This window comes from Dermatophagoides pteronyssinus, unplaced genomic scaffold (genome assembly GCF_027571235.1).
Source record: "Dermatophagoides pteronyssinus isolate colony J.1.1.1.1 unplaced genomic scaffold, Derpt_VIB-CSIC_2022.12 sq0004, whole genome shotgun sequence".
Taxonomy (NCBI): Eukaryota; Metazoa; Arthropoda; class Arachnida; order Sarcoptiformes; family Pyroglyphidae; genus Dermatophagoides; species Dermatophagoides pteronyssinus.
The window spans coordinates 501,929-513,864 of NW_027461528.1; the positions used below are offsets into that span (position 1 = coordinate 501,929).

The window sequence follows — 11,936 nt, forward strand, 5'->3', positions numbered from 1 at the left end:
AATCAAAATTTTTTTTTTGATTCATTTTTGATACCCGTACAGCCATCTATCGATAAAAAAAATCTTTCAGATTTAAAGTTCCAATTTAAAATGACGCATCGAATGCCGAAGTAACGCCATCGTTTGGTGGAAACATATAAATTGCGGACAAAAATAGGGATAGTCAATTGATGATGCGCCTGTGTGTGTGTTTGTTAAAGTGCGAGTGGAAATTGTAAACAAAGATTTTCAGAAAAACAACAAAACAAAAACTCAATCATCATCAAAAAGCCAACAACGAAGACGACGACGACGATAATTAAAGCATCGTCTCTTCTTTTCTTTTTTGCTGATCAATTCGAAAAAAGCGAATTCGGTGCGATCAAAACGTTTGGATTTTTTTTTTTGGATTTTCGGATCATTCGAATGGATGGATGGATAAACAGAATTGACCCGAAAAATTACGAACGTCATTTTTTTCATTGAAAAAATAACCCCTGAAGAAAAACGAAGAAAAAAAATATTTTTCTCTCAAAATTGATTCCAATCGATTATGGCATTTAGTGGCCATCCACAAGTAGTTGAATTTTTTCGTTTGGTCGATAATAATTCATCTGTATCAAATAATTTATCATTAGCTGCAGCATTTGCTAGAGTTGCACGTTTACCACATAGTATATTTCGTTCATCATCATCAGGTGGTTCATCATCATCATTAATTGGCGGTAACGGCGGTGGTGTTGATATTAATTCAATCAATACGGAAACATTTAATAATACAAATTTACAGCTAAAATTTTGTCCACAACGTTTAGCAACAATGGGTACAATGTCCGATATACGTGCATTAGAACATCAAACAATCAAGGTGCCATATGAAATATTGAATAAAAAATTCCGTATGGCACAGAAAAATATTGATCGTGAAGCATCACATGTACAATCATCAATTTCTGAATTGGAAAAATTGGTTAATCAATCCAAAGATAATAATGATGATAATATTGATGATGGTGATGGTAATGTTGATGGCAATGGTGATGGTAATGTTGATGAACCAGTTACAATTGGTCGTATCATTGAATTATTGGTTGGTGTTGTAAATAAATTATCCGTATTGAAACGTAAATCAATTGAATCAATAACGGATGAAATAAGTGCTGCAAATGTTTGTAAACGAAGATTAGATCATCTTAAAGAATATTATCTAATGAGTAGTAAACAGCAGCAGCAGCAGCAACAACAGCAGCAACAACAATTGAATCAACAATTACGGAATAATCAACAACAACAACAACAATCGGATCAATCGCCAACAACAATAATAAATGAAATTGATGATCCAGCCATTGTACAATGGAAACGTAAACGTATGGATCGTATGCTTGTTGATCATTGTTTACGTGCTGGTTATTATGAAACAGCCATACAATTAGCTGAATGTTCAGATATTGATAATCTAACAAATATTGATATATTTTTAGTTTGTAAAGATATTGAATTATCATTGGCTAAACATGAAACATCACGATGTTTATCATGGTGTCATGAAAATAAATCCAAATTAAGAAAAATTAAATCAACATTAGAATTTAGTTTAAGACAACAGGAATTTATTGAATTAATACGTTCGGAACAACGTGTAGAAGCTGTTCGTTATGCACAGAAATATTTTTCCAATCTTGAAGATCTTGGTGGTATAACCATATCGAATGATTTATTACGTGTTATGGGTTTATTAGCATTTCAATCAAATACTAATATTGAACCATATAAATCATTATTTGATTTACAACGTTGGCAACAATTAATTCAACAATTTCGTCAAGAAAATTTTAAATTATATCAATTAACAAATGCATCAATATTTTCAATAACATTACAAGCTGGTTTGTCATCGCTGAAAACACCACAATGTTATCGAAAAGATGGTAATCGTAATAATGAATGTCCAGTTTGTTCAGAAGGTTTAAATAAATTGGCATCATCATTACCATGTGCACATTGTTCACAATCACGTTTAGTTTGTTTTATATCGGGTGAACCAATGAATGAAAATAATCAACCATTAATGTTACCAAATGGTTATGTTTATGGTGAAAAATCATTAAGGAAAATGGCTGATGATAATGATGGTAAAGTTACTTGTCCACGTACAAATGAATCATTTAATTTTAAAGCAATTGAAAAAGTTTATGTTATGTAATTGCGGATGATGATTTTTGTCTCTTTTTTTTTTTTTTTTTTTTTTGGTTTTCACATACGGCCAAATCATACTTTTCATTTTAAAATAATCAATAGTGTCAGGATTTTTCTTTTCTTTTTTTTGTTTGTTTGTTTCAACACTTATCTTTAATTAAAATAATATGTAATTGTGGATTAATCTTAATCATTTTTTTCTTTTCTTTTCTTTCAAATAAAAATGAAATATTACAAAATTTTTCGTGCAAGATGTGAATATAGTATACTGGGGTGCGGGTAATGATTTGAAATTTGCCAAAGAAAAAATAATAATAATAATATTTTTTGTCGATTGCAAATGATGAATTAATGATTTAAATAAAAATGAAAAATAAAAACATATTATTATTATTATTATTGTAGCTGTTTAATATATCTATACAATTCACGTTCCATAATTTTCAATTCATCCATACGATAACGATATAATAATATTAGATTTTCTAATGGACATTTTTGACATAGATTATCATAATGATTAACACAAACAAGACGTAGATTACCTTTTGTTTTGAGAAAAAAAAAGAAAATTAAAAAAATGAATCAAATCAAAACATTAATCAACATACCATCATCATGTTTACAATTACATTTGATTGCTGATAAAAAACAAGTAGTTTTACAATAATCACATTGTCTTTCATCATCTTTAAATGTTTCGAATGAAAAATATTCAGTATTCATAACACCAATTGTAAATATTTTATGTCGTAGATGCATTTCATTTTTGATCATTTCTTTTAAATCATCATATGTTGCTAATGCTAAACATTGATTCAAATCTTTACAACCATCAGCCATTTTACAAATAAGTTCATCATGACTAAATACTGGATAACGATGAAATGTTGAATAATGTGATATGGATAATCGACCAGTCGGTAACCAATCGGCTGTTGCAAAATTTACTGCTTCAGCAAAATTAAATCCTTGATTAAAACCAGCATGATATGAACGTGGAAATGTAACAACAAATTCTCCGGCTCTTTGATCAGTACGATAAATCTAATTGAATCCAAACAAAAAAAATTGAATCAAAATTAATCAATTAAAATAAATAAATACTTACAGGAACACCTAATTTCATTAATAAATTAGGATTACAAGTAGTAACTAAATGATGTAATAAATCTGGTTGTGAACTAAATAGATCTGGTGCTAATTTTTGCATTGCCGATTCAAATATTTCTGCTTTATTACCCGGTACACCATACCAACTTTTTGGTTCACCCCAATGTAAATAATTGATTGAATATGTCCAATGATCTTCATTATGCCAACAGAATGCTGAAAAACACATACCAACATACATCCATGGTATAATCATACCATTAATATTTGTATTTATATGTTCAAAAACTGAACCATATAATGTTGGTAAATTATTTAGATTCCAAGGTGATTTTATATAACACTGATTATTTCAAGACAAAAGAAAATTAGTTATTTAAAAGGAAAAAAAAACGAACAAACCTTTTTATCATCAGGAATTGATGAAATATTTTTTGTTGTTGGAAAACCACTACCATAATCATTTGTATAAAGATCGGCACCATATTCAACACAGACAACATTTTCAAATGGTGTCGATACAATACGCCAAAATTCTTTTTCCAAATCTGAACATTTAACTTTTGTTGGTGGTGAACAACGAAAATAATTTTCCTTAAATTTATCGGCCATTTTACCAAATTCTTTTAGCGTATAAGTTTTTGGTGATTGTGTAAAACCAAATTCATTTGTATAGGTTTTTGTTACACGTTCCAAAATGGTTGATAAACATGAATGACAATGCCATTGTCCTTTTGGTATATCATTGAATGGTGGTATTAAACATGTTTTATGAAATGAATTTTTACATTTATGACATGTTAATAATGAATATGATTGATAATTATCATAACAATTGAAACAGAATTTATTTTCTTCTTCTTCTTCATCATCATCAGCATCATCGCCATCGTCATTACCATTGATTTTTTCATCAACAATTTCCTGATTTTGATCTTCTTTTTTAACATTTTTTCCATTGAGATCATTATGACTATTGGCCAACGATTTCTTTTCAATATCATTCGAATCATGGCCATTATTATGATTATTATTTATAGATGATTTTGAATCCATTGGATTTTTTTTCATTATCATCATCTGTTCATTTAATGATAATAAATCAACATGATTATTATCATTACCATTATCATCTTTTTTAATTAAAGGGGCATTCGAATCATTACAACTACTAATATTTTTGGGTTGTTTTACTTTTGGTTCATCATCATTATCATCTTGTTCTTGTAGTTGTTTCCATACCTCTGGATTTGTTGTTGCACCACTTAAAAATATATCATATGGATATAGATAACGTTCATAATATGTACGTAATGATGTTGAATTATGTTTTTGATAACCAATTCGTTGTGCAATTTTGCCCCATTTTCGAATTCGTGTACAAATTTCAAAACCACCTTCATCTTTTACAACTGAATGTAAACGATAAACATCCAGATATTTTTTCTCAATAGTTGGTATACGTAATGTAATTCCTTGTAGATTCCAAAATTTACATAATTTATCCGTAAAATTTAGCCGAATACGTGAACCAGCTTCTAAATCATTAATACGTTGTGTACGTGGTGTAAAATGAAATTCATTACGATCGATTGCAAATGGTACTTGAAATTCCTTTGAAATTTGAAAAATGACAATTTTACTTGATCAAATTCAAATCGAATCAAATCACAAAACGAAACAAACCTTTGGCGGTATAATTTTACAAATACCAAATGGTTCAGCATTCGAACGAATTTTACTTATATAATCGATTGGACCAAGACAAAATTCATCATATGTTGGACAAAATATTGGACATTCAGGTGGATGTTCAAATTGAAATGAACGTAATTTTTCATAATCAATTTCAGGTGGTGGTTGTTGTGGCTGTTGTTGTTGTTGTTGTTCCTTAACATTTTGATTATTATCACCATTATCATTCGATTCGGATAGCTGTTGCTGATTATTCATATTTATTGTTGCCATAATTCATTAGAAACAAAAACAAAAATTAATTTCCAAAAAAAAAACAGAATTAATCAAAACAACAAGATTCGAATGAATGCCAAACACACGACTCACACTAATAAAATTTCATTAACGCCATCTATTGGTTTCGAAAATTCTATGGAATCTGTAAGGCTGGGCTGTTTTCAATTCTTTTGTCTTGTTGGATTTTTTTTGGGGAAAGCAAAACTAGATGGTGTTAGTTGTATCAAAAAAAAAAAAAAAATTCGAATCTTTTTTTCTGGGTTTTTTCGAGTTTTTTGTTTTGCAAACCAGGCAGATGTTTTTTTATATCGGTTTTCGAGTGGTTTTTGTTTCTGGTTTTGCAAACATTTTTTGTGTTCCAAATGGAACAAAAAATATGTTCCAAAAGCCATATGTTTGATTCCATGATTGCTCGTCGTCGATGTTGTCGGTTTTGGATCATAACATTGACGGATTCCAAAACGCTTTTTGATTTTGAAAATTTTCGATTTTGCAAATCGTTTGACATTGATAATTTTAATTTTAAATTAAAATTAAATTGAAAAATCAACCAACCGAATCGTCGAAAAAAAAAATTTCGTCAATATGAATTGCGTGTGTGTGTGTTTTTGTTCTCAATGAAAAAATCCCCATTTTTTGCCATTGCTTTACCTGAAAGACGCAAATCATCATTTCGTAATTAATGAATTTTAAATTGAAAACATCAAATAATCAAACATCAAAAATTACCTGATTGATAAATTAATGTTGAAAATTTTATTTTATTTGCAACCAGTGAGCGGTACCAACAACCATTTCATCAAACATCATTTTGAACGTGGTGAAATTGATTTTTGTTGTTGTTGTTGTTGTTGTTGAGAAATTTAGATTATAAAAATAGAACAACGTGATCAACATCCATAATTGATGGTCACGATTTGCTTGTTTTTTTTATAAGTGATGTGACAAAAGTTTTCCTAAAAAAAGATAATCATTTTCCACTTTACTTGATTCATGGATTATCTTCATTTCCTTATCATCATCATCATCATCATCGAATTTCGAATGATTTTTTTTTCTAAAAACGTTAACGTCATTTGTGAACACAACATCCTTCACCACCATCAAGCTGTTCCTGTGTTCGATTCGAATTCGAATGAATTTTCCCAATTTTTTTTCTGTTGTCGAAAATCAATCAATCAATCAATTATCGATCTGATCGATTGATAATCAAATTAGGGATGAACATCATTATCTTTATCATCATCGTCATCATCATCATCAAGAAAAAAAAGCCATCCAATCAATCATTTTGTGAACAACGTTGACAACTGTGTAAATCAAATTAACGACCTCAAAGGCTTGTTCAAATGACATCCTCATCTTAAATTGACAAGATAAAGTGTCGTGAATGTGGACTAAAAAAATTAAGATATATCCGTCTTTTTTTATAAATTGAATTTTTCATCTAAAATTAGATTTTTGTTTTCGGAAAAAAAGGTGATGATAATCACACAGACGGATGTGTTTGGTTCGAACAAACAACAACAAAACTAACAAGCTTAAACCTTCAAGATTATCTTCAATCTAAAATCTAAAATCATCATCATCATTGGAAAATTTATTAATTTCTATAAGGTAAGTTCTACGAAAACATTTTTTCTTTTCCAAAATAACTTCATATTTGAAATGATATTTTCTTTCGGGAAAAACTTACGGAAAAAAACGGATCATTTTTTTCTTGTTGATATCTATGTTTGTAATGGACTTTTCGATGAATATTTTTCTCTCTCTTCTTTGAAAGATATTCGGTTTTTATTTGGAAATTTCTGTTTTTGATGTTATTTTCATCATCGATTGATGTTTATCAATTTGTTGTTTGCTTGTTTGTTTCTTTTTAATGGGTTACCTAAATTCTTTCTTTCTTTATTTTAGTTTTTGAATTCGATCGATTGTATTGAATCAGACTTTAAAAATCGATTTTTTAAAAAAAGAAAAGAAAAAGAAATTAATGTTTGTTTATCCTCAATTCGATTTCAAAATTTAAAACAAATTAATAACGTTAATATTTTGGTTACCAATAGTGATATTGATAACCAAAAAGAAAAAAAAATCATCCAGTCCAATGGTATTTGTGGGTATAGTTGTTGTTGTTGTTTTTCTACTTTGGCAATCCAAAGAATTTCCCAACACAAAGCTGGTTAAACATATCCTCATGGCGTCATGACGCCCAAATTTTTCCAACCAAATAATCAGATTGATTTGTAGATTGGGGTTGTTGTTTGATTGGTGGTGGTGGTGGTGGTGGTAGAGGTAGATTATTTCCATTTTCTGTAATCAAACAAAAAATGACTAAAAAAGAAGGAGATGAAAGAGGTGAAACTTTCTCTTTTGTTTCCCAATCAAATTAACAGGAAAAAGAGAAAAGAGAAGAATGATTTTCAAAGTGAGAGAAATGTTGTAGTGGTAAATGATTGATGGATACTTTTTTGATTACCATCATTATTATGCATATATATCAAATTTATTGATGTTTAATGTGGGTGGTTTGATGATGATGATGATAATAACAAACAACAATTTAGCGATTTGATCATCATAACTACCAAATGAAAATCTATAGATGATGATGACATCTACAAAAAAGATAAATCGAATCAAAAAATCGAAAAAGCAAGTAGCCAGGATGCCGTTTTTTGAATCATCATCATAAACATCTTTTTTGTTGTTTGAAACCGAACACACACAGGACAGGACATAACATTCAATTTCAACAAACTTGTTGCACATTGTTTCTGTATTTTTTTGATTGACTGAAACAAATATTGTTGCTACTGCTGTTGTCTGTTATCATCATTCATCATCATCATTTACATCATTCATTTACATTGAAAACATCGATTCTATCCAATATTGTCGTTTGTTTTGTTTTGTTTATTTGATTGCTTGTTTTTTGTCGTTCTTTCACTCTTTCTTTGTCATTTGTGAATGATGAATATGTGCGTTCCATGACTTTTGGATCTTTCCAGTCAGAAAGAAAAAACGCCATAAAAATCTTTTTGCCGTGTTTGTGTTATTTGATTGATGTATTGATTTTTGATTTGAATTATGTGTGATAACAATGATTGGTAAGTGTTTTTTGTTTTGAATTTTTTGGATCAATTTTTTTTTTTTTTTTTTGTTGTTGTAAATTTTCAAATTTTACCTATCAACCTAACCTCACTCAACTATGTATCACAGTGATAGCCATAGTCATTAACCTAACCTCACTCAACTATGTATCACAGTGATAGCCATAGTCATTAACCTAACCTCACTCAACTATGAATCATAGTCATAGTCAATAGTCATCAACCTAACCTCACTCAACTATGAATCATAGTCATAGCCATAGTCATCAACCTAACCTCACTCAACTATGAATTATAGTCATAGTCAATAGTCATGGTCATAGTTTTAGTCATTAAAATTTTTTTTTATTGTTGCTATGATCTATTTCAAGTTTAGACATATATAGACGTAATTTGTACGTAATTAAATAACGGTATTTTGGTTACCAAATCAATGTCATTAATAATTTTATCCAGATTCATATTACCAAAAAACATTTATATAATTCGATATTATTTATTTGTTATGTGAACGAAAAAACAATAAACAGTCAAATTGTCATATCAAATTATCCGTTAGGAATTCATTTTATAATCAAATCAACCGGAATCACATGTCTTATTTTTTGACATTCAAATCAAAAAAAAAATCATTTTTCATTATATCAGATTTCGATGAGCTATTTTTTAGCAAACATCTTCTTTTCCAAAATCCTTTTTTTTTATTCAAACAAATCTTCTTTCAATTTTTTTCCGCTGAGATTATTCTATTTATTTTTGTCTTGTTTCCTTAAAGATTTCTCAATTCTTCTTCTTTTTTGCTCGCATTGTTCTTTTAATCCCAAAGCAATAAGCCGATTTCTTTGTAGGCAAACAAACCAATAACAACAACAAAATCTTAATACAATCATAAGATCGTTTTAATATCGATAAAGATGATAAACTTCCGTTATAAATAGTTTTTTAGTATTGTTATGAAATAATGATAATATTACCTAATGTTTTGCTTATTTACAAACATCGAAAACACACACACAATGACTGACAAAATGTCAATGGTCTTCCGACCACACACACACACACTCACACACAAAAATTGATCCAATCAATAATCACTGTATTGATTAATGATTTTTTTTCTCTCCCCAATCAATCAATCGATTAATAGATAGCCAATTTAATTTTTCAAAAAATCTAATTTTGTCATCATCAAGTGATCGGTTCTTTCAACGAATATTTTTGATTTTGTGTCTGTGTGTTTGATCAACTTGTTGCTGTTTTGTTTTCTGTTTTCCGCCATGTTTTGAAAAATTAATTTTCAATTTGATTTTGATTTGATTGATTTTTGTTATTGAATTGAAATTCAAACATCAACCAAAATGATTGAATGCTCATCAACGAAAACATCATCATCGTCGTCGTCGAAAACATCAACAACCGCCGCCGCATCTTCTTGTATGGGAGTTGTCGTTTGTCAATATGATAATAGTAATCGACAAAAAACAATTATAAAACAAACAACAACATCACCATCAATATCATCAACACCTTTAATAATGTCGATAAAATCGAATAAAATTCAACAATTAACACAGCTATTTGATAATAGCAATAATAATAATGGAAAATCATCCGCTCGAGGTTAGTTTTTTCCCCGAAAATCATTGAATTTTATTCCCGAAAAAAATTGTCATTATGAAATGGATCCAATGTTGCATCGATTATTATTATCATCATTATTGATGAATGATGATGATGGATGATTCATATTAACCTAAATTTATTCCAATATAAGTGTGTAATGCTTGTTTTGCGATAATAATGATGATGATTGCATTCAATGATGATGATGATGATGGTAGTTTGTTTTTATTTATTTTTCCCCTTGTTATGATCCTCACCCGTTATATTAGATAGATTGCAATGTATAAGTACGTGCGTGTACATGGCTTGCGTGTGTATATCGCTTGTTTTGTTTGTCTTTTTTTTTAAAAAAAAAGATAAGATTTATATTATGAAATTTACATTTTCTTTAATGTGATTTGATTTGATTTTGAAAAAGTTTAAATCGATCATCATCATTATTGAGATGCTTATCATCTCCTTGCAAAAAAAATCTTTGATCTAATATATTAATACGATGATCGATGATCATCGATTTTATTGATTTCTGATCATAATAATCTTTGAAAAAAAATTTTCTGTAATCTTCCTATTCCTTTCAGTTTGATTTTGTGGGATCAGGAAATCATTAAGCAGCCCGGTAATGTCAATAATTGATTGATTGATTTGAAAAAATTGGAAAAAAATTTTCTGAATTTCAATCGATAGATGGCGAAACTGACATTAGAAAAATTTTAAAGAATTTATGGCCACAAAAACTCATCCATTTTTTGGCTTTTATCCATTACAGAATTAGACTATCTTTGGTTCAATATGAATTCTTGTTCGGGGTTGTTTTTTTCCTTCAACCATAAAACCAAAAATTGATTTATTTTTTCATTGAAAAAAATTCTTGCATCCATTCATCCATCCATCCGTCATCATCATTCACTAAAAATAGATTTTTTTTCCTATTAAATTCTAACCCGGAATTTTATTTTCTGATCATGAAATACAGGCTGTACATCATCATCATCATCATCATCATCATCATCATCAACATCATCATCAACATCGATTACACCGATACCATCACCAACAACACCTACACCTTTTCATTCCATTTCATATGATTATGATTGCGATGTTGATGATGATAATAATAAAATCATAGAAAACGATAATAATAATAATAATAATGGTGGTGGTCTGAAAAATCAAAAGAATTTATTATTATCATCATCATCATTAGATGAAAATAATGTCGGAAAAAATTTGGCAAATAATCAAAATCGTTGTTGTATATCATCAAAGACGAATGTAAAACGAAATTCTTCATCACCACCAACAGAATCAACAGCTAAAACAACGCAACGAGAACGAAAAGTAAATGTTATCGCTACTGAATTAGTGAAATCAACATTTTTACATGGTAATAAAAATCATCAGACAACAATAACGACGAAAGCCAATTCGGGTGAAACAAACGGAGAATCTTTGACGAAACAACAACAGCAGCAAAGAAAATCTTCAAATTCCGTACGTTTTTCTATTGATAATAATAATCAATTAGAACATCATCCTAGTGAAAACGATAATGATAATGGTGGTGGTGATAATGATGAAGAACAACGTCCACGATTACCACCAAAACCATCATTTTTACGAAAGAAATCCAAACAAATAAACAATATTGAGGATGAGGATGATGATGAAATTCTACGTAAACAACAACAACAATTAATTAATAATCGAAGACATTATTCAGCACCATCGATCTCAACACTTGCATCATCAACATCATCATTAATATTATCATTAACAGTCAATAATAATAATAATAATAATAATGATAATCAGCAGCCGCAATCGACGACTATAACAACTAAGACGACAAATTTAAAACCAACATTACGACAGATATCATCATCATCAAGAAATAATAAAATTGCAGCAGCTAAACATAGTTTTTTATTTGGA

The 11,936-nt window shown here is 29.0% G+C and overlaps 2 protein-coding genes across 2 annotated transcripts; one reads left to right on the forward strand and one right to left on the reverse strand.

Moving 5' to 3' along the window:
* Window positions 1-168: 168 nt before the first annotated feature.
* Window positions 169-2,417, forward strand: Kaz (E3 ubiquitin-protein transferase Katazuke). The gene has a single exon (XM_027345878.2). The coding sequence runs from the start codon at window positions 533-535 to the stop codon at window positions 2,183-2,185; it is 1,653 nt and encodes a 550-aa protein (XP_027201679.2). The 5' UTR covers window positions 169-532; the 3' UTR covers window positions 2,186-2,417.
* A 128-nt stretch (window positions 2,418-2,545) lies between these two features.
* Window positions 2,546-5,370, reverse strand: LOC113795667 (lysine-specific demethylase 5-like). Its single transcript, XM_027345875.2, has 5 exons — window positions 4,978-5,370; window positions 3,694-4,905; window positions 3,290-3,634; window positions 2,790-3,225; window positions 2,546-2,723 (listed from the first exon to the last, which is right to left on the reverse strand). Exons 1-5 carry the CDS (start codon window positions 5,257-5,259, stop codon window positions 2,575-2,577), a joined length of 2,424 nt encoding a protein of 807 aa, XP_027201676.2. The 5' UTR covers window positions 5,260-5,370; the 3' UTR covers window positions 2,546-2,574.
* Window positions 5,371-11,936: the final 6,566 nt, after the last annotated feature.